The sequence below is a fragment of the Miniopterus schreibersii genome (genome assembly GCF_964146895.1).
Source record: "Miniopterus schreibersii genome assembly, chromosome: 2".
Classification (NCBI taxonomy): Eukaryota; Metazoa; Chordata; class Mammalia; order Chiroptera; family Miniopteridae; genus Miniopterus; species Miniopterus schreibersii.
In genome coordinates this window covers 126,031,937-126,056,540 of record NC_138102.1, presented here as the reverse complement: position 1 = coordinate 126,056,540, position 24,604 = coordinate 126,031,937, and the positions used below count along the sequence as shown (strand labels likewise).

Sequence of the window (24,604 nt, the reverse complement as noted above, 5' to 3'; positions counted from 1 at the left end):
ATCGTCACAGTTCTTTTTCTTTTATATCGTAAGATTGTTGTGTTTATTGAAGGAATGATATATGTCAAGTGCTCAGCACAGAACTTGATAGGTAGTAAGTGCTTAATTAATCATGGTAAGTGATTATTATCTCCAAATAAGGCACAGCAAAGCATCCCAGAAATGCATAAATGTGAGCATTTCCCCCACCCAGGAGCAGTGGGACAAAAGCTATCCACGCTCTGTCTCGTTGAGATGAACGTGCTCTTCCCCTCCACGCGGCCCAGGAAAGGGATCCCAGTGCAGCGAGGGGGGGACTCGCTGTGCCTCCTCCCCGCCCGCAGGAAGCTGCGGGAAAGAGCAGCTGCTTGGTTTGCACTCATCAGGAACCTTCTTCTGGTCTGTCAGGGCAAATGGCATCCTTGAGCACACTTACTCACCTTCATCACAACCTCGAAGGTCCCCTTTGTCCTCGGGGTCTCATCTTCAGACTAGTCTACCCCTCTCTCAGTGAGGTCGCTCTCCAACCCTCTCTGACAGACCCCAAACCTTGGCACTCTGACTTCTGAATGTAAGAACCTGCCATCTCAGCCACAGCACTCAGTAGCCGCACATTTCTTAACTCTTCTGTGTCTTGGTTTCCTGTGTAACATGGGGTTAATAATTGTATCCACATTTAGGATTGTTGAGAGGACAAAAGAAGTTTTCCCCAGAAAAGCACTTAGAATACTGGTAGTCACATAGCACATGCTCAGTAAAACTGCAGTGACTATGACTTGCCTCCACTGCTGCTGAAGCAAATTTCCTGCAGCTTCATCTTCTCATCTGAGGGTTCCCTCCCCTTCAGCCTATTAGGTGGTCCCCGCTGGCCCCCAAGGCTTTGTCGTCCTCAATTCTTGAGTATCTGAGGGCCTGGATGGAGGAATAGTAAATGTTCTCTTGCTTCCCCCCCCCCCCCATCTCCCTTTGCTGTCTCTAATGCACTATCCTTTTTATTGAAAAACCTCCAGTGCCCCTGAAGTGCATGTTCTAACCACTTCCCCTACTTTCTGTCCTGCTCTTGCACCCGCTGCTCCTCCCATGAATGCAGACCACATGCCTCTTCTGATTAGAACTCTTTCTGTGGCGTTTTGTCACAACTCTTAAGGCAGGCTTTCAATTTAAAGCAGAAACATGCACTTTGATCGTGAATAGATATCATTTATTGTGTGGTCATCAACATATGCAGAGTCATCTCTTGTTTGTGTTTCAGTTAGAGATCCTCTTGAGTGATACTTTATTTTTGTGTGTGTCAATTAATGTCAGATTATTTATTTATCTTTGAACTTTATTTTTATTGTTGACACTTACAGATGTCCCCATCCCCCATCCCGCCTTCCCCTCCCTCTGGCTTTCGCCACCCCGTTGTGTGTCCACGGGCTGTGTTGTGTATGTTCTTTGGCTCATCTCTTTACGTTCTCTCATCCAGTGCGCCCCTCTGACAGCTGCCAGTCTGTTCCATGCAGCCATGCCTCTGTTTCCATTTTCTTCTTCAGTTCATTTTGTTCATTAGATTCCACGTAGTTTTAATACCGAAACAGTCACCCAGCTCTTTACTGTGGCCCCTGAAGCTGTCCATGATTTGACATTTGTCCACCATTCCCTTCTCCTTAAATATCTCGTCCCCGCTTAGAGCGCTCACATTCAGGGTCGCTTGGATCTGCATGGCAGCCTGTTGCCCGAGGCCTTCTCGTAGCTGGCTCCCCCTTATCATTAAAGTCTGAGCTGAAATGTCACCTGCTTAGAAAGACGGGTTTTGCTTTTGCCGCCAAAGACAATTCCTCCCCTGTTCCTATCGCACTTAATTAGGATTTGAATCTGAGTGGTTCATTTGCTTACTTATTTTTTATTTTCCATCTCACCTCATCCCCCCGCCTCCACAATAAAGTGTCAGCTGATGAGAAGAGACACTCTCTGACTTTTCATCATTGGATCTCAAGTCTTTAGGGTGGCTCCTGGAATTTTTTTTAAGTGAAGAATTCTTTTAAACTTTTGCTGAACTAAAATAATGGTTTCAGAGTAAGGCATCATGATCTAATCAAGACACCAATGAAAAATTACCACCTTATTTTTTATTGAAAGGATCTTAGCTATTTCTTTGGCCTAAACTCTCATTATCAGAATCATGGAGAGTCCGGTGTGGAGCATCTTAAAGGGCCTTGGTTCCTTCAGTCAGCCCATGTTTTCTCTGAGGTGCCTCTGCCCCTGGAAGGCGATGCTTCAGTACCTCCTGCGACATCTGTCACTACCTCTCCAGGCAGTGTTTTCCAGCTTTGGCCATCTCAGTCTGGTGGAGGGTCTCCTGCATTTTCAGAAGATATCTACCAACCCTAATTTTCATCCATTAGTTTTGATTTGTACCTTGTAGGACCACAGACAGACACAGGGCCTTTCCTATTCTACATTCTAGGTCTTGAAGGCAATTTCGATCAGTTCTTTTCTCCTGAGTCCTTTCTTACGCGGGTTAAATTTTGTGTGTGGGTGGGCGTGTTCTTGGATTATTTTCTTTTCTTTCTCCTCTGAATGCGTTTTATAAAATACTTGTGTTATCCAAGTTTTGAATCAATCAGTAGTCTTACCATGACCCATTTGACCATCCCAAATCAACTGAAGAATGAATTGCACTTATGATTATCATAGTTTAATGCATTTAATTTTAGATAAAATAACTCTCGGATAGATTTGATTTTATCTGAGACCCATTCGTTTTGTCAATGCAGTGGTTTGGTGACCTCGTGACTCCAGTGTGGTGGGAAGATGTGTGGCTGAAGGAAGGCTTTGCTCACTACTTTGAATTTGTTGGTACAGACTACCTCTACCCGGGCTGGAACATGGTAAGTGTGCTTTTCATTGTTTACAGCTCCCAGGGGAAGATTGCTGTGGTGTTTCACTGGGATTGTTTTTTAAATCATTAAAGGTAACTTAAAATGCCGACTGATGCATGGAAAAAATTAGATCACCAAGAAAGATGCCCAGTAAAGTACCCAGAATTTTAAATTTGTATTTTGTAATTTTAAACTTGTAATTTTAATTTGTACATTAAAACAGTATTTCCAAAGTGTTCTGTTTTAATTATTAGAACTAAACAGAGCTTGATTGGTTATATGTTGATTTCAAAATGCTACAACTTTTCTAAATAGAAATGTTTTAGGTTTAGTGCAGTATTTTATGACAAAGACAAACTACTCTTAAATAGAGAATGTAACGGTAATGAATAAGTAGTATTTTAAGTGTCTACAACATTTTAATGTATAGAAAAATGAGAAATTAATATTTCTTCAATGTGGTAAAACACAGAAATAAGCTAAAATTGTTGATGCATTATTGTTATAGATGTACTTTAGGAATAAGTGACTTAAGAAGAGGCGATTAAGTGTATGAAAGGTTGTGCGCATTACTCCCACAACCTGCATATCTGAACACGAAGTAGGAGTCATTGTCCCTTCAGCAGTGATGTTCTAGAGCATCCTAGAAAAAAAAGTGGGGGGAGGGTATGATTTTTATATGTCTTTCAATGTAAACTCTTAATTTTTGTATAAGTTCCATTAATCACTGTGACTATGTTATTATTAAACAGAACCCAGGATGTATGCTGTTTTGGAACTCAGTTTTTTTTAAGTGTTATTATGTATAAGTTGCAGAAGGTCCAATTTTACTTGTGAAATAATATTGGTGATAATATACAGGGTGGGAAATAGTAGGTTTACAGTTGTGAGTACACGAAACACAGAGTTTATCTTGTATAATTTTTTATTCTTGTATTATATATTTTTCCATACAAACAACTGTAAACCTACTTTTGCCTGCACTTTTATTTTATTTCATACCACTCTTTTTGATTTGTAAATTATTTACAGTAAGTAATTTTCTAGTTATCTGTCAGGATTACAAGTATGATTTGAAGAATATTTAAACCAAGGTGAACTATGAAGATGTCCATAAGTCATGATATAACTTCTCTATCATAAATTCAAGCAGGTCCTGCTGAGTAAAACATGTGATCTGACATATCTCATGGAAAAAAATGTTACAATGGCATATACTATATTGATATGTTTTACTTATGTTAGTGCTATTTTTTTCTATATTTTATAAAGGCAACATGGTTTATTTGCACAAAATATGAGAAAATTTTACTTATCTTTATCTAGCTATGTGTGTCTATATGATACAGTTTTAAATATCTTACTTGAATTGTTTTATCATGGTATTGAAATTAACTAAAAATGCCTTAAAAGAACTTTGAAGAAAGATCACCAATACTATGCAATGTTAATTATTTAAGTATGCTTTCACAAATGTAAAATGGAAACTTAAATGTTTAAGGATATTGAATCATTTCCAAAAGTATCTTTTGGTTTTTAGATGACTTTCTGCCAACTTTCTTTAAAATTTAATTTTCATTATTCCATGGATTACTACTGAGTTATAATTTCATTATGTTTTAATATTAAAACATGTCCTTATTACAAATGACATGTTACTCGTATAGGTAAGTTTTTTTTTCCCCCAGCTCTTTCAGCTGCTTATGATAAAATCCTTTCTATTCATCATTATAAGAAATACCCCTTGGATTAAAAAGTCATCAAAAGAATTATACATGGGGTGAAAACTGGCAGCTTTCGATGGCTTCATCATGGCAATATATCCTAAGTTTCAATGTCCTTATACTGCATTTTTTCTTTGAATAATTTTTTATATTCCTTTATCATTTTTATCAGTGAAGTTATAAACATAGGCCTTCTGGAGAACGTCTTTGTAAGCGACACTGAGAAGGAGCGCATCTGAGACTTTGTTCTTAAGAAAATACAGAGCAGGCACTGGAAGTATAAAAACCATGGGGCGGGAAAATACAAGATTCTATTTTTTGTAAATCCACATTTTGCAATTAAGAAATTGTAATTAATGACGGCACAAGTTCAGGGACACAGAAGACTCACTCTATCAAACTAAGAAATGAAAGATTAAAATTCACCACAATTAATTAGGCAATAAGGAGGAAGAACAGGTCTTCTTATGATGTCTGGTTATGTTCAGATTGTAAAGAATATAAAAGCTTCTGAGCTTTGATTGCTTTTGCGTTTTTAGTAGCTTTCTTTCTGTAGTTTGCGGAGTACCTCAGTAGACTCAATTTATAAAGCCTATAAGCCAAAACTCTAAGTAAGTTGCTCCTCCATACATCATTAATATCTTCTTTACAAACAAAATTTTAAGAATAAGTTAGCCATATAAATAAAAGAGGGTATTAAGTGACTTTAGGGCTGTGCCAGCACTATTTTTGATAATGGCATCCGCAAAAGAGTGACAGAAAGACTAGGAAGCACAGCAGTGATGGTTGTGTCAGCAGTGACTAATACCATTGCGATACGCACACAGGCTTCCCTCGCAGTGCGTGGCTTGGCTTCACTAGAGCTGAGCCTAAAATAGGGAAACCAGAAGTCAGGCTCATGTCAGGAGTAAAGAGATGCAGGAGGCTGACCTCTTCTGCCTCTAATCTCAAAAACAGTGCTTTTATCTTTTTCAGACACAGAGGCTCAAGCACTGAAATCCAATTTCAATTTGCTAGGGAGATTACTATTAAAATCTGCTTTCAGTGGGATAGCAGTAAAGAAGCCCAGAATTACAGAGTATTGTTTAGGAAGCTCTTGTACGGATTTAGGCCGGTATACTTCTTTGGGCTGCTTACCTGTTAGTAAAATCTTAGGTTCTGTGTATGTGTGTGTTTTCAGAGCCAGTTTCTGACACAGATGTAATCCGTTTTTACTTTAGGAACACTACATAGAATAAAAGCTATTATGATAGTTTTGTTAACCAACACACCCATCAAGTTTACCATTTTATAGAAATGGGCCTTTACAGGTAGGATGATGGAAGGCCAGGGGAAAGGACTGGAAAGAAGACATTCAGATTCCAGGTAAAGCATTTCTCTGATTCATCCTTATCATTTGAAAAATGGGGCAATTGTACTGACTTAGCGAGCTCACATAATTTTTGTGAAGAGAAATAACTTTCATGGTCTTTGAAATGTATGAACCACTACACAAATGTGAGCAGGCGTAGTGATCCTGGAAAATGAATGCTCCGTTAGAAAGGTGCATTGATTTTATGTATAGATGCCCTAATATTTCCAACCCCGGTAGTCCATTTGACACTCTAGATTTATAGCAATTATATATAGATTACAAAATAATTACTATAATCTTTGTATCTAGACTCAGTCTCATTGAATCAATTCTTATCTATACTGGCAATGTAAACTATTCTATAAGAACACAGGCCTTGTATAATGTTTCATTCATCAAACAGAAGTGCCGAGATCACCAGAAGCAACTTCTTCAGCTCAGGGCTAAGGATTCATTTCATGAGGCGAGTAGTCCTTTGCTTGATGTTATTTTATCAAAGCTGGCTGTTAGTGACTACGTTATTGGGTGGGTCAAGTTACGGTATGCTATTGATTCCAGGCATGTTAAATCTTACTATGTTTCCTCAAAAGGAAGAAAAGGAGACTCATGAAACATAGTTACTATTCTTTTTTATTTTTTTAATTTCAAAGAGAGGAAAGGAGAGAGAGAGACATCGATGTGAGAGAGAAGCACTGATTGGTTGCCTCCTGCAGGCACATCAAATGGTATCAAACTGGCAACCTAGGCATGTGCCCTGACCTGGAATTGAACCTGTCCCCTCCTGGTGTATAGGATGACACTCCAACCAACTGAGCCACACCGGCCAGGGCCATAGTTACTATTCTTCAAGAATTCTTGATCATTTTAATTTGAAAAAGTTTATGATAAACTTTTTGTTATTATTGTTAATCATCAGCCAAGGATATTTTTTCCATTGAGTTTTAGAGAGAGTGGAAGGGATGGAGGGAGGAGAGAAAGAGAGAAACATGGATGTGAGAGAGACACATCGATTGGTTGCCTCCAGAACGTGCCCTGGCTGGGGCCAAGGATTGAACCTACAACCCAGATGTGTGCTCTTGACTAGGAATCGAACCCCAAATCCTTTGGTGCACAGGTTGACGCTCTAACCACTGAGCACACCAGCCTGGGCCATGATAAAGCTTTAATACAAGACAAGGATATATAGTAAAATGTACTATTAAGAATTCCTTGTTTTATAGATCTGGTGCTGCTGCAGGACACCCCCTGTGCATATTGCAGAGGTTTTTATTATAATTTGTATCTATTTCATAGGTGTGTCCATTGGTTTCCTGAATATAGTATTGTAAGGACATGCTGCTATCATGAAAATTACTAAACATGAATGTACGTTCTTTTATTAAATGATTTGGAATGCTATAGAGCTTTACACAGCGATAACTTGATATGCCGATGAAGTCTGCAGACTGGGAATTTTTCCTAAATTTTTATGAGGACACATATCTGGTCATAAAGATAACTGTTAATGGAGAGTCCTGCAACCAAACTTGGTTATGCTAAATACTCAAGATATCTCAAAGGGTATTGCCCCAAGCCTTGATAAATGTTCTCAGTTGTCTCTATCATGGGCAGGACTAAAACAATAAAAATGAATTCTGCCATTAGACTTGTATCATTTTAACATCCAACAAAAATTACCTGAAAGATTTAACAGGTATTGCAACAAATTTATCTTTACTTTTTAAATTATTTTATTTTTATTCAAATAAAAGTTGAGAAAAATCATTGATGAACTTAAATAGAAACAGTATAGTTTTCCTTTATCTGAGGGGGATATGTTCCAAGACCCACAGTGAATGCCTGAAATCATAGATAATACCAAACCCTATACAAACTATGTTTTTCTTTATATGTACTTACCTATAATAAAGTTTAACTTATAAACTAGGCACAACAATACTATTCATAAAATAGAACAATTATAACAATATACTGTAATAAAAATTATGTGAATGTGGCCTCTCCCTCCCTCTCTCTCCGTCTCCCTCCCCCTCCCCTCCCCCTCCCCCTCCCCTCCCCTCCCCCTCTCCCTCCCCCTCCCCCTCTCCCTCCCCCTCTCCCTCCCTCATGACTGATCTGATAACCGAGATGGCTAGTAAGTGACTAACAGGTGGGGAGCATGTACAGTGTGGATACACTGGACAAAGTGATGATTCATGTCCTGGGTGGAGGGACTGGGATGGTGCGAGATTTCATCATGCTACTCAGAGTAGCTTGTAGTTTAAAATTTATGAATTCTTTCTTTCCAGAACTTTCTGTTTAATATTTTCAGGCCATGATTGACTGAGAGTAACTGAAACCATGGAAAAATGAAATCACAGATAAGGGTTTATTGAATTCAATGTTTTTTACAGTTTAAATGTAAGGATACACTGCTTAATCATTCTAAAAAAAAATAAACACTCCATTGTTCAGAAAAGTAGGGAGAGAAAAATTTTGGTTTTTGGCTTTAGTAAATATTTTACTTGTTCAGCTGTTCATTTTTCAAGTCCATCTTTGATTTAATGTCTATAGGGAGAGTGCTTTCATATGCTTTTTAAAATTAGTTAATACATGTTTTAATAATAGTTGGTATATTGGTGCTATTGCTTATAATTCACCAATCAAGATATATTTGCCCAGTTGAACTATGGGGTCAGAGATAGACCATTTGGGAATTAAATATCCATTTTAGAATCTTACCTTATAAATACTGAATACCAAATAAATTATGTATATATACATGATTTTTCATATATTTGTTTATCATGATCAAAATCCACATATAGTATTTGACTCCTAAGGTTTCAGTAAATTAGGTGATTCCACTGTTTTCAGTTGGCCGCTTACATTTTATTCTCAAATGACTGACACATATTGAACGTAAAGAATTTAAAGGCTTCTTATGGCCAGTCCCAAGAGCCTGTAGTCTTTTTGATCCTGTTCAGAAGCTTAAAGTGACATTTACTTTGAAAGACTGGAAGGAAAGTAGGAGGAGTGCCCACTGGGGTCTCCTGGGGGCAGTAGTGTTCGAAATGGACATCTTTGTGTTTTCCCTCACTCTTCCCTTCTGATCCCAACCCTCCCACCCACCACAAGTTATTTTTTCTGCTGAAAACATAGACTTTATTTTTAAAGAATAGAAAGATATTTTTTTTCTCATTTGAGAGAAACTGGGGAGCTGTAGCCCTGTCTCCTGGGAGAAAGGGTTGCTTTTTCTTTAATATTAGCAGTCAGAGTAGTTTTAGGCATTGGTAGAAAATAGGTCTATATGAAGACAAAGCCAGTGCACAGAGGAAGAAAGAGCTGGATCGAGGACAGCGGCCGATGCCCGTGAAGGAAAGGCTTTGGTCCGTGGTATCCGGAGTCTCAGTGACCGTAGGAGGAGTTCTCATGTGCTCACACCCAGAGCCCTGAGGGTCAGGCTCACGATCAGGCAGGGCCAGGAGTTGCTGTAACCCCCAGGAGGCGAGTGCTAACAGGCCTGAGACTCGGATTCTAACCGATGGTGACCCCACAGATACTAAGAATTTCTAGCAAAAAGTAACAGTTAAAACAGGAACCGCACCTGTTACTCTAACATGTTAAAATGCCTCTCACTAAGGCTGATATAATAACAAATTGTGCTTATATTTTCTCTCATTTTGGGGCTAATTCTGAGCTTTTTACAAAATATCACAGTGATATGCTGGTAGCCCAGTTAAGAGCATCTGTTAGAAAGAAGAACAGATAAGGCTGGACAATCATTTGTTAACGGTTGAAGTCCATTAATTTAGAAGTTCTATGGCACAAATACATTTTTGAGGATAAAAATACAACTGAAGAATAGATAATACATTCACACTTGTAGTTCATTTATAAGAATGAAGACTGGCTTCCCAGCTCTCTGGGAAATGGACGCTTTTGAAGAGCTTAAATGTTACCAAGGGGTGTTATGTCTCAGGAAATGTGAATCTGCTTCATTTGCTGTTCTAAATGGAAGCCCAGCTTTTATTAAATAAGATCAGAAAGGAAAGAAATCCAAACATAACTCATTAGTATTCATATATTTCACAGATGTTTCTATATATTCAGCTATGTGTCTGGGAGGTTTCTAAGTTATATTACCTCACTTTTTTTTTCTGTATGATTTTAAAAAATTTAAAACAAAGCTTCAAATTTAAATTTCATGTGTGTTCTTACAGGATGATTTTTTGAAAGATGCAAAGTAATTTTGTTCAGAAAGACGAGAAGCGTTTCAGGTTTTGTATATTTTAAACTTAAAAGAGAAATGAGCATTCCCTTTGGAATAAAATATTTTTTTCCAAAAACTGTGTTCAGGTTTGCAAAATGTCAAGGTCTTTCTATATTTCTTTAGGAATTTCAAAAGCAACCAATAAATTAATGGGATTAAAAACTTTTTAAGAAAAAAACTTCTTACTGAACCTAGAGTCTAACAATAAGGCAAGGCCGTCCTTTTTCATATCGAGAAATATTGCAGGGAAAATTAACCCATTCATTTCCTTTTCAAGTAAGAGCATTTTATAAGCAAAAATATTCCAACTTGTTAAAATTGTCAGACATCATTTGATAAATCAAAAACTGATAAAGCCAAAAATATGTAACAAAATGATGGAATATTCTGTTAGGCATCATTGTTCACGTTGCCAATAGCAGGTCGTATCACTGATCAATCTGTTCCTTTACCACCGCCGGCAAAACTCTTTACCTTCCTACAATATATGAATTGTTCAACATCTGATACCATTCAGCCTTTTCCCAAATATGTTAAGAAGAATTTGCTTTACAAAACCTCTAACATGAACATGACCAAAAAATGAAAGCTGGGGACTAAGTGGGCAACCAGAGAATAATGTGTTAATTTTATAATTATTAATCATCCTTAATCAGGCAGCTATATGTTTTAAGAGACATTAGAACACAGCTCATGTCTAAGCAAGGAGTGACTGTCTCAGCCCATAGCACTTTATGGGACTTTTTTTCTTTTCATCAAGGTTACTTTAACACTGCTCAGATGTTAGTAGACAAGGCTGTTAAAAATGAAAGTAGTAAGTTCAAGTGATACAAATCAAAAAATGCAAAAGAGTACCTGTGAAGAGAAAGCAGGAGAGAGAGAGAGAGAGAGAGAGAGAGAGAGAGAGAGAGAGAGAGAGAAAGGGAGAATATAACATGAGGTTGAGGTTGATAACAATTTTGCCTCAATTACTCCAGTAACACTTGCAATAATAAAGACTTAAGTAGCATTTACCATGTGCCATTAAACACTTTATATCTATTTATTCTCTGTGAAATAGAGTAAGACATTCTGCGTGGTGTCTTGAGAGCACACGACTTTATTATAATTTTTCTTGAGTTGGAAGAGTATAGTAATGGCTGGGCCTCCATGCAGCCTGCCACTCAGGCATCTCTTCTCAACCATGAATTCAAAAACATAATTTTGGGTAGGACATGTTTTGACACTAATTTGAACTACCTCTGTGATCTGCCATTCACAAATTTAAGCCCCTTTTGAAACTATATCGTTAGCTTTTTTTCCTCTCTCTGGGATTTATGAAATACATTTTTTTCTAATGATTGGAGGTGTCCTGTTTGGGTCATGTTTGTCTTAAAAATTAAGATATGTGAGAATGCCTTTTTATCCCTCTAAGAACCTACTTCAAATACGTGTGTCCATTTAATTCTTTTAATCATTTTGTGTCCATTTCTCCAGATTGATAATCCAGTGGTGCGTTTTTTGAATGCTGTTAACAGTATATTAGTCCAATAATTTTGTATACACTAGTTTTATGGGTTGCTGCTACCTTTTTGCCATTTCATTCATTGTTTATTAATTCAATGAATTATCAAGTATCTAAAATGAGTCATTTGTTTTGCTACTTTCTATGAAATAAACCTCATGGTATTATTAGCATGGAACTACTGCATGTCAGCAATACAGTAATACACTGTATTTTATCTTTCGTGTGTTGGTTTTAGTTAGTAAGTGCAGATAAATTTAGAATTTTTTTCCTCCTGATTGACCAATCATTCCTCTGTCAGAAGCTGCTTTGTTTACGGAGTAGCTAAAAAACAGATTCATAGCCTCAATCAGACTGTTCATATTCATGGATATACTTGGAAAATAAAGTTTAGTGTAGTTTCTCCTAGTGGATTAGCCAGATGATGGAACAATAAGAACATTTAGCTATCTATTATTATTTTTATATAACATGACTCAAACATATTCTCTAATATTTACTCAGTTTTACCTAGTTACAATAGCCATTTCTTTTTATTTAGATTTTGAATATCTTTTGGCTCAGTTAAGTTTTCTTTTGAGTCTTAGTCTTTCCCTAAGCTGCACGGTTTTGCTTGGAGGATAAGTACTTAAAAAATGACTTATGTTCTTTGCGTTGCAGTGGTGGGATATTTCCATCTAAATATTATTTATTTCTCAAGTTGTCTGATTAAAGATGAGTTTAGGTATATTGTTCCTTTAGAACAAAATTTTGCATCAATTGCATTCTCTTCCTATTTATTCACATTTGGTCCAATTTGAAGGACCTTAAACATAATATCCTTTTAAAAATGACTATTTAAAAATAAAAACTCTTTAAACAACATTCCTTGCCTTACTTTTAAGACAACAAGGAGCTTCTCTTGGAATCTTTGGCTTCTTTTAAAAGCTGACAGGTCATACCACTTCCCAGGCCTGAAAATAATTTGGCTTCTCACAATAAAATAATATTTTCCTTTTTGTTGCTAAGCATTTTTTGAACCCTAATTGACAAAATAGTTTTCAGGATTGATCTGTATTGATTTGTTCATTTTTCTTTATTTAACAAACATTGATTGGATGCCCATTTTGGGGTAGTTTCTCTGTTAGTCAGGGAACACACAGATGAATATGAAACACGAGTGCCTTCAAAGTCTCACAGAGCTATTTTACCAGTTTAGTTAAATTATTTTTGTCGGAGTAATGCTACTAAAATGCTACAGTTTCCTAGAATGAAGTTCAATTCCTTTTTTCCTACCTATCCTGTGGATTAAATTTTTGACTCTCTAACACTATGTGCTCGTGTTCCTCCATCTTCAAAATATGTGTGAAATACCTGTACTGTTTTGTCACAGGAAGTTTTAAGAATCAAAGACATTTTTATTTTTACGACCACTGTTACCAAAATTATTGTTACTATTAGGTATTTAAGTATAATGGCATTTACTCTAGCATTTAAAAATTGTTTTCTGATGGAGTATATTGTGTATTACATATTAAAGATTAGTAAGAGCAGAGAAATTGCCTTCACATAATACTTTGAGGACACCTACTCCATTTCTGGGTAATTCTGTAATGCTAATATTTTGATATGTTTGCACTTTCTAAATGTATTACTAGTCCAGGTTTTGCATTCTGAATAGTGAAGATTTTCTCTGTCAGCCTTATAATCAGTTTATAAACAGGGTGGGCAACAGTAGGTTGGCACTTATTCATATGGAAAAATACATGCAGGTTATGATTATTACACTGGCTTTATTAACACGAAAGAATGTCACAGCGGCACAGTGCACCTACTCTTGCCCACGCCTGTTTATTATAAAGCTCACTTTGAGACACAAAAATATAGGGCCTGGGAATAAACATGAACTTTCTGAATTGGTTAACTTTCTGGGCTATAAGCACTCTATGAGTTCTGGAGTTATAGATCGTAAAGTAGTTCAAATTTGGAAAAAAATGCTTTTTATTTTCACTGAAAAATATAGACTTCAGTGATCTGGCAACAAGCATAAACTTTTATCAGGCTAAGGCTATTTGATGAACTTACCATTTATATAATAAATATTTAAGCCAAAGTACAAATGCTATTTAACAAATTTCATTCATCAAGTTAATATTTTTGTTAAAGTATTAGGTCATTTGAATTATTAATTTTTTTCAAAAATAAAAATGACATAAAATGAATTAGTCACTTGGTAACCATGTTAATAACTTCTGAGAGGTGATTAGCTTATCCTTGGAATCCTTCTAGACCTGAATGGTGTAAGGACGTCCATTAGCATTGGAACAGAAATTTAATCTCTTTAAGATAATTATTCAGTATGCATTTAAAAATACTCTGAATTACATTTTATTAAACAAATACTATAGTGTTTAATTAGCTTATTAATGTGCCTGCAAAATAGAGATTCTTTGTGATGGATGAGAGAAGCAAGTGTGTGAGTATCAGAAAGATTGGCAAATTTGATTTTATTGAAATGTCTCATCAGCTTGTCAAAAAATTAAGCATAGAGATAGAGGAAAAGATTCTAACTGCCAAAGAGAGATAGGATTATTGATAAGATGCAGAAACTGTTATCTCTCAGGAACTTCAAATCTATGAAGGAGACCCTGAAGTGACAAATGGGAATGAGTCCCTTATCTAGCGAAGGACAGGAGTAGCTACCCCCGCTAAACACTAGGCCTCCTCAAGTTAGGGGCTGTTTATTTCACCATTATTTGTCAACATTTTGCCTAAAGTATAGCATCTGTAAAGTGTTCAATAACAAAAGGCTGGCCAAAAGTTAACAAAAAATAATGAAATGGAGGTCACCAGACCATTTATGAAAGGTTATAACAGTTTCTGTATATTAGGAACTCATTTATTGAATTAAAAAGGACTTTGAGGTTAAAAATATATGAAACTACATTGAGTAAATGTTTGAAGAAAAATAGAGGGAAAGGAGTAAAGAAATCCTAAAATATAAAGGAAGCCAAATAATCGGAACATGTTTAGAGGGTTATATGAAAGCACATGGCATATGGTGATTGTTCACAGATTTTTTGGGCTGCTAGAATCAGAATGAGTTGTGTAATTAGACAACCTGTTCATAATTATTATTGTGACCGACATTATTTGAAGTACCCTTATGATTGTTTCTTAAGATCCAGGAATATCATAATTAATAAAAACAACTAATTGATGGTGACTATGGCAATGAATAATACCTTGAAGCATCTTGAGTAGGTCTGCAGAAGGCCCAGAATTTGGTTGTATGTAATGCAGTACATTTTGCGTTTTATCTTAACATTTTCCCTCAGCTGTGTCACGTCTTGCATGATACAAGACATGACACATTTAACTTGGATGTCACAAAGAAAACATGAGGCAGCTAAAGGATGCAGTCATTGAAGAGCCTCGCAGGTCAGCCCTCCCTCTTTGTGTTAGTCATGTTTGAGAGTATGACAGTTCACAAAAACTTGTCCAGGGAGTTTTTTGGAATTATGAGAGGCTTAAAAAAATTATCTCAGATACTCTTATAGAAATATAATTGCTTTTTTAGTTTATACATTGATGAAGTCATCTTAGAACATTTGTGGCTTCGTAGTGGGTAAAATGTAGTTGATAGTTAAAAGAGATAACTTACAAAACACAGTTCGGTTAGTTATTGTAAAGCTGGTGTGAAATTACTGAATAATGTTATATCCATAGAGGTCTGCTTGGATTATTCTGTCCATGCACCACTTTCTGTAAAAGGTTATATAAATAAATACAGAGGAAACGATTTCATTACAGTGCTTATTCCATTGTAGTCCTTAATGGTGACTATTTGTAAAAATATTCTTCAATGCCTACTGTACATGTGTATGCTTACACAATTTTGACTTCAGTATAAATGGATTATATTAACAAGCTGCACATAAAAATGATTAACATCTTGCATATGTGTATTTTAAACATGAGATTTTGAAATGTTAATTTTTAAAGTACATTATTTTATGAAAACAACATTTATTTTCACTAGCTCTTTAGTTTTATTTCATCCAGCAGTATGATTTTGCTGTCTATAAAATGTTAACTAATCAGCTAAATAATGACATAATATTTCACAAGTATATCTAACTAACTTTCAATGGAGTAAAGCCTAAAATATCTTTGAACATTTAAAAAATTCATGAAAGTAAGATGACAATATAAAATTACAGAATACAATTCTTTTGACATTTTAGGAAACTTGGAATCCAAATAAGTTCTAATTTATAAATATGGAATTACGTGTTTACAAAAGATGATAATTGCAAAGTCACAGAGATACAATATCATTAAAAAACCTGATGAAAATGTTCCCCAAACATGTTTGCGTTTTTGCTCGAATTCTTGATTATATTGCTCTGTTTTAACCTTTGTCATGATTTGAATAAGACATGAAGAATAACAGTAAAGAGCCAAATCACGCAGTGGTGGGTGTGCCCATATCCTTCGTTCCAGCCCTGGGTAAGCAAGAGCTTCCGATTAGTAATGATTCATGTGGCATTTTGTTTAACCTATGACACCTTAAATGTCTTTATCCTGTGGTAGTATAGATTTCCAGAGAAGTAAAAGATAAATGACATATATCTTATTTCTTCTCTTTGGATCAATTGGGCTTGACTCAATATGGTCATAGACACTGAAGGTATTTTTACCTATAAATTTACCTCTACTGTCTACTCCCATAGTACTTTGTTTATGCTAATACTTTAGCCATGGAATAGCATTATCTTGCCTATCATAATGGGAGTTGCCTGGAGGCAGGAATTGTGCCCCAGTGTGTTTGGTTCCCCAGCCTCTAACACAAGACCTATATGTGAAGCAGTCAATGTAGATGTATGGAATTAGGTTACATTGTTAAAATAATTTTTACCAGACATTCTTATGGATTTGATTCCAAGGATTAGAAAGTGCGTTTATCTTCATTCAAGAGGATATTGTGATATTAAAAAATGGAATAAGACATTGCTTTACATAAACAAGTGAAAATCCTGAAAAGGGAAATATTTGTATCTATTTGGATATATGTATGTGTATCTGTATACATATCTATATGTCTATGTATATGTTTGTCTAATCTACATTTAACTCATGCCTTTTGGAATTCTAAAGTAAATACTTTTTGATCACCATTGGTCATCCCCAAATTGACTACATTTTAGAGAAATAACTGGTGAAATATTTTGTGATCACAAAGATAAGGCCCATATTGTGTGCTATTTGTGTATAATTATGCAGTGTTGACCTACTTTTGTTTCCAGTTGCTTCTCACTCTTGTTCACTTTCCACTACTTATTCAAAGTTATCTCTCTAAATGTAATTCTGATGACATCACTTTTTAATTCTAGCTTCCTAACTTGGCATGGAAGATCCTTAATGATTTTGTGCTTTTCTACCTGTCTGTGCTAATCATTAGTCATTTATCTCACCTTCTGCCATGCAAAATTCTGGTCTCCGTAACAGATCGTTTCAGACCTCCATGAGTTTTTCCAGATATTCCCTTCTGTCCAAAATGCCCCCTTGTGCTGTATCCTTCCAGAAAAATTTGGATCGTCCTTAAAGATTCAGCTCAAACTATCAGTTCAGGAGCTTCTCCTGCTTTCTCCTAGGCACAAATCACAGCCTTCTGTGTAGTCACACTTTATCTTGAACCTACTTCCATTTTTACTCATAGCAGGCAGGTGGTGTGTTAATACTTGTTTTTATCTTTGTCTCTTCTTTTACTGCTCTAAACTTGTTGAGGGTCAGATTAATGTCTTTGCATCTCTTCATTCCCAGAACCAGGTATACCGTCTTGTATATAGCAGGTGTTCAATAAATATTTGTGGAACACATTCTCTTATTTAATCTTCACAACCACATATGTTTACAAATGCAGATGCTGAGATCTAAAATGAGTGAGTAACTTGCTTAAGATCACACAGCTAGCGAATGGCAGATTGTTTTTCTTCCAGCCTAGGACTCTGCAGCATTGTGACTGTCTTCGCCGAGGAATACCAAAGGGCCATTTACATTCAGATCCATTCTTGTAAAAAACTGATTTTGCGACAGCATGGGTGGGCTTGAGAGTATTATGCTCAGTGAAATAAGCCAGTCAGAGAAAGACAAATACCATATGATTTCACTTATATGTGGAATCTAATGAACAAAATAAACAAACAAAAAAATATTGAGTCCTGGTGGCTGCTCTGGTGCCACCCATGGTTGCTCTGAGCAATTCTTTCTGCTCTTTTAATGCCTGTGAGCACCTCACCACTGCCTGAATTGGCTCAGGCTTGGCTCTCATCTTCCTTGTCTGGTTTGATGTATCTGACTTTCTTTTATCTCAATTCAGATTACTCTGATTTTTTCTTCTTTCTTTTCTGGTGACAAAGTGTCTGCTTGATATTTATTGCCACTAAAATTAGTAAGCCTTCTTATGGGAACTTGCTGACAGCCCTACCTTTCAATAGTATTTCCTATTTTGCCACTCGTCATCGTGACTATGGCTAGACCAGGCATATTCACTTTTAACCCTTCAGACCTTGACATCTAGGCAGCCATTCTGAGACATCAAGGAATGTCATTTCTCAGGTGTATCATCTAATGCCATAATTAGAGTTCTTAATAACTCCCTTTACATGTATTACTAAATGCCAATATATGAAATGCTAATATTATAAGAAATAATTAAAAGAGTTCTTTCTGAGACTTCATTTATATTTTAATGCAAACTAAAATTTATTGCCGAAAGTTGCTTAGCCCTCGGCACCTTATCTCAGACCCAGGCTTTTACTTTCAGTTGCTTCTAAAGTATATTGTTTTTGGATGTTCATTGTCACATTCCTTGCAGTGTCTAAAGCTGATCTTTTCACTTGCCCATCCGACCAAACTTTTTTTCACTTCTCTACTTCTGTCAATAGCCACCCCCCTTGAAAAAAATTTCAAGTCTAGAAGCCACGTGGTTATCTCTTAGTCCTTCCTCTCCAGCATCCACTAAGGCGGCCAAGGCGTCGCAGCATCAGTGTCAGTTGATTTTCCATTCAGAATACACAGATCCAGTGGCCTTCAGCAGCAGCTTGTTTGAATACGTCTTCGCCACATTCCCACTTAGCACAAAAGCCACTTCCTGTCTCCTGCCTCTATATACATCAAGTCACCCTGTATACCGCAGATAAGTTAATTTTCCCAAGACACTGCATTTATTATGTCATTGTGTCTGCTACTATTTATTACGAACAAACTGCAGCCCGATCACCGAGGATTCAGGGTGGCTTTCCCCCCACGTTTCCTCTGTCTGGCTTTGCCCTTTTTATTTAGCTGTGTCCCCCATTCATCTGAGTAACCCATCATCCTTCAACAGCCCGCTTTAATGTCACTTACTCTGTGAAGCCTTTTCTGAACTAATTAATCATTTCGCCCTCTGTGTTTTATAGCATCCATCATATTATTAATGCGGTTAGCTTTTTATCTGTCATTCTCTTGTACTTTCTCTTTCACTTTTGAGTTCTTTAAGGTTAGGGACTAGGTTTTAGTCACGTCTTTATTCCTTAAACACAGTACAACAATATCTGGCATAGAGTAAGAATTTACTACAAATTTGTTAAGTGGATGATTGAATAAATAAGTGAATAAAATAATAATGGCTTTTTCCCCCCCAGGTGTTGTTCTCAACTCTGTGCATTTACTCAAACTTTGTTTACTTTTCTGAAAAGCCTTTGCATTTGTCTCCAAAAATTCAAATGTAATGTATTTTTTAAAATAGTTCAATGCGGTGTGATATGTTTCAATACTATTAGAACTGTTTAAATGCAGGCATGTGTGCAACAACTCCAGGGAGTGTCTATTTTAGAGTGGGAGGATTGATTGTTACTGTTATTAACCTTGTAAATAGATTCTCCATTTTACCTTGTCGTGCTGCTTTTTAAAAGTGGCCGAATGGCTTATCACAGTGTCCTTAAAATATGAAGTAGAATAGAAACTAACCGTTGAACATGCGTCATAAGTATCATATTCCCTGCACACACACACACACACACACACACACACACACACACACGCGCGCCCCTTTAAAGTTTCTGCAGTGGTCAAGTCAAAAGCTACTTCTTCCCATAAATAATTCTATTATTTTTATATATCTATCATTATTAAAAGAATAATTCTGTCCCTCCCCCCCCAAATTCTTTAGCATTTCTAGTCTGTAAGAGGATTTTGTTCACTGTGGCGAACTATTTTGTTTTATCTCATCTCACACCACAGCCAAGATTACTTAAGGTTCATAGTCTCAGGTCCACAGTAAGCAATGAATCGATACTTAGTTTTTGCTGTTATTGCTGCTGTTATTGATGAGAAAGAAGATGAGGGTCCCGGCCAGGGACTGACAAGCTAAGATCATTTCTTATTTTATAGTGACACAGGTCCTTATAAAACATTAGCACCTCCTCTCCTGGAAAGCCCTTTGTAGTTTTGTTAAATTGGGTTTACCTCTGGCTAGAGTTTTCTTTTTTCTTCTTGATTTAAGGTATTCTATCTTCTGAGCTTTGTGAGTGCTCTTCTTCCAGGCTTTTTTTTTTTTTTTCTCTCTTTCTCTTCTTTCTCTCTTAATCTCTTTTAATGTCTTTTTTTTTTCTCATTACACAATATCATTCTCTCCAACAATGTAGAAGATGCTATTTTTTTTTTTTTTTTGCTGATTGACTTAACACGACTAAATTTAAACACTTCTTGAAATTCTACTGACTAGGCAAGGGTTTGTTTTTGTCTTTCTCCAGATGCCTGAAACAATTACAACTTATATTTGCTTCAATAAGAAAGTTTCATCTTTGAAATTTACCTTAGATTTTATTTTTATAATTGTATAACCAATTACTTTATAACACTTAAAAATCACATCTAGGAAACCATTATATGTTTACTAAATTTTAATATTGATCAATATTTATTTATTGTTGCTAAATATTAACAATTAGGATGCAAATAAAGCATCACTTTAAGTTCATTTTACACTGTGTTTTTTGATCAGATGTTTGAGTGACATAATGTTATGGGCAATCATTATTTGAAGGGTTGAATATTTTATCTTCTGAATGAAAATCAACTCTTCAATTAGTACTTTTTATAAATAAAAGTGTTCATTGGTCAAGTTGAAGTACAATTACACATTTCATGATTCCTGCCTTAAATTCCAATTTCAAATAATTTTAATGGGCATTTTAAAATTGAGTAACAAAATTGCATACCTGCTTAAAAGTAGCATTAACATTTTTACTTTGGAAATACATGATTTTCTTTTACTCTCATAACTTTGCTTTTTAGTGGACTTAAAATGAGTAATGTAAATACCAATCTTTCTGTCTTAAAATTTTAGATCACAAGGTCCAACTTTAGGCTCTTTAATTTGTCTTAGATGAGGAGTTCAGTTTGAGAAGAAATAAAGTATGAGCTTATGTCGTATTTGTCAATTAATTCATCGTAAGTTTGAACTTCTCATTGTGGCCTCTTATGGTCTGGAGCAGTCTCTGGAACTCAGAGTGACTTTGGGTTTCAGTCATTGCTCCATGATCCTCTTTGATGGAGCAGAGGCCACTGATGTGAAACTCTTAGGCCAAAAAAGGACTGAAGAAATTACCTGTATATTCCATAGACTATAAAAATAAACTATTAAAAAATAAACCTTACGGTATATAGTTGGGTGGCTAATTAATTAAGTTATTGATTAAACATGCTAAATCACTGAGTCGATGGTGAACAAAAATGTTTCTTTACAGCATATTTAAAGTAACACAGACATATATGCCCAATTAACTATTGTTTTTAGCATATTTATTCTCCATTTCTCTTTTTTAAAGTCCAGGATTGGTGAACTCTCAGCTTGAAATTACAACTCACTCAGAAATAACATGCTGTTTATCTGCTGGCTCAAAACTAGGAGGCTCCAGGAATGAATTCAGAATTAGCTAGAGCAATTTAAGTGTTGCACTCTTTAATCTCTGTAATGATACTCAGGTTCTAATTATCTAGGGGCTATTTAGCCCTTGTTATCTCTTGCTACTTTTTTCTTTCTCTGCTCCCTCAATGAAAGGAGGAGGCCAGGAGGACTAATAGCTGCCAGCATTTTTGTTAACAGAACCCAAGCTATTTCTTTAAAGCAGGCTTCCTAAAACAAAAACAACAGAGAGGTACTTTTTCTTTACAGTTTATTTCTAACATAACAAATCTACTTTTATTACAGCAAATAGTAATGTCTCAGGAATGCACAGAATAAAAGTCTCAGAATTTTTGTGTTTTCACAACTTAATGGAATATAAATACCTACTGATCTCCACTTTATGTCCATTATTCTGAATTCACATATGTTACATTTTACATCTACAGATACTATAGTTTTATGTTAATAATGCCTTTTATTATTTATTGTGGTCTCCTGAAATTCTTTCAGAAAATAAATGTATGTGTGTAAGTATGTTTGGGGAGGGGGGGGGAGAGAAACCAGGGCCACAGGGAGAGAGACTGAACTGTTCAGATGGTGTTAGAAATAAATGGTATAAATAGCACTAAAGAGGTTATTTGGGACCAGAATTGTAGCCTCAACCCTGCAGAATGCACAAATGAGCTTAGTTTCAGTATGTGCCCACTGTCCAAATTTGCTTTAACCAGTGTTAAAGCACAGGGTCTACTGTTTTTATCTATTTGTAGCTCACTGATTTGTTGCATGTGCTTAAATCAACCACTTTCATTTGAGAGTAACATCAGCGGCATTTTATTTACTGGATTCTCTTTAGAGTTCAGTCCCACCGTGTAGGCCGATGAACATCATCCATTAGGTAACACAGATTCTGTTCGTGTTGTCACACGTCCTGTCATAACCATGAATCACCGATGACATTACCCCATCTACTGTATTGCAGGAAAAGCAGCGCTTCCTGACGGATGTTCTGCATGAGGTGATGCTGCTGGACGGCTTGGCCAGTTCCCATCCAGTGTCGCAGGAAGTGCTCCAGGCGACAGACATCGACAGGGTGTTTGACTGGATCGCCTATAAAAAGGTGGGGCGAGATGAGACCCCAGGGTCAACTGGATAGTCCACTAACCTGGGGTAGCCAAGCTATTTCATGTTAGATGTGTTATATTTTTCACTTCTTCCTGGCTGATAAAAATGGATGGTGAGTTAGAAAACATAGAGTTACTAGGTTTGTGTCATTTTTATGAATTAGGGCCTAGCTTTATAAATCAGTAAAATGGAGATGAATGTTTCCCAAATAATGCATAGAAATATTGGGAGCATTAATGATTAAATGTTTGTAGACTTGATATGAAATTGCTGTACAAATGGAGTTACACAAGTGTCAGTTTTAATATTATTAATAAGAGAACTGACCTATATAGTGACAAATTATTTTTCATGAATGCCCCTTAAATACTTATTTTGATTGACTGATGCCAACAGGTGTAGGCAGTGACATGACATGTATTTTACAAACATTGTTTAAGGGAGATTTGGGGGATTAATTAAGCATGTTTCCTGGATTGTAAGTGTAATAAATTAAAATTTAAAGACTAGACTTCGAATGGCAGAGATTTTTGGACCAGTGACCAGACATAAAAATGCAATACACTCTGAAGTTTTCCCCACTGTTACTTGGATTAGGATTTTCCTTATAGCTCTATCTTTTAGTTCTAATTTTGGTATGAGCACGTACCTCTCAGTGTTAGACACTTAGTAGCCATTTAATAATAATTAAAATAGTGGTAAAGTCTGCTTTATCGTTGGTGTAGTGCAGATTGAATTGCATTTATGGGATTTCTATGTACTTTATTGATTTAATAATGTAAGTTTTTAAAAAATATTAAAAGCAAAATATTCATTTTTCTTAAAAGCAAAATATTTCTAATTTTAACTAGAGATCAAATGATTCATCAGAATTCTTTGGTGAGGTAATTGAGATATATGGTTTTGCTTTTAGGAAATGATTATCTCAATGATTATTAGTTAATATTGTATGTTATACTATGTAAAAATACAAATTGTACTAGAAAATATCTTTTCAAGTTACCGGTCATCACATTGGCTCATAAAGGGTGTTTTTGATGTTTTATAAAAATAAGTTGAAATGTAGAACTATATTTAAACTATATTAATATATTGAAAATATTCAATAAATATTTAAAATATATATTAATTTTTATATATGAGGTTTTTGGCTAGATTTTGATGGATGCACATTCAGTTCCTTAAACTGTATAGACTCTTGAAATATAATGCAGAAAATAATTTATTAAGATAGCTTGAGATGCCTGTAGTTATTTCTTACCTACCACCAATTCTAAGACTATTTGTAAATAATTTACTTTAGGATGAATAATATCAGGAAAATATTATTTTGAGTAAATATGTATAGATGTGCTTTTACACATAAATGATATCTATTCTAGCTTCATTATATCTGAATAATTTCAAATTTATTCAAGAAGGTTAAGGTCAAAACAGTGAGGAAGAATAAAGATACAGTAATTATTATTTTTACCCTCTCTACATTTTGGTGCAAAGGCTTGCCATGTTACAAATGTGATAAATGAGCAAACTCTGCCACCATTCTTAGGACCACCATTATAAAGCATACTTGCTTACTTGTCTCTAGCCATATATTTTTTAAAACTTTACTGAGGAAATAATTGACAAATATAATTATGTATATTTAAGATGTACAATGTGATGGTTTGATATACATATGCATTGTGGAATGATTACCAAAGTCAAGGTAATCAATCATCTCACATAGTTAACTTTTCTTCTGTGGTGAGAATGCTCAAGATCTACTCTCAGCAACTTTCGAGTATTTGATACCATGTCATTAACTATAGTCACCAAGATATACATTAGATCATCAGAACTTCTTCTTACTCCTAAAAACTTGTACCCTT

At 35.6% G+C, this 24,604-nt stretch overlaps 1 protein-coding gene across 1 annotated transcript in view; it reads left to right on the top strand.

Annotated features, from left to right (window-relative positions):
• Positions 1 to 24,604, top strand: part of TRHDE (thyrotropin releasing hormone degrading enzyme) — a gene marked incomplete at its 5' end in the record, with an annotated part of 326,090 nt that overhangs the window by 173,807 nt on the left and 127,679 nt on the right. Inside the window, 2 exons of the mRNA XM_081130892.1 lie at positions 2,739 to 2,852; positions 22,591 to 22,728. Of these exons, the coding sequence (XP_080987018.1) occupies positions 2,739 to 2,852; positions 22,591 to 22,728 (252 nt within the window). The remainder of the gene's footprint in view (positions 1 to 2,738; positions 2,853 to 22,590; positions 22,729 to 24,604) is intronic.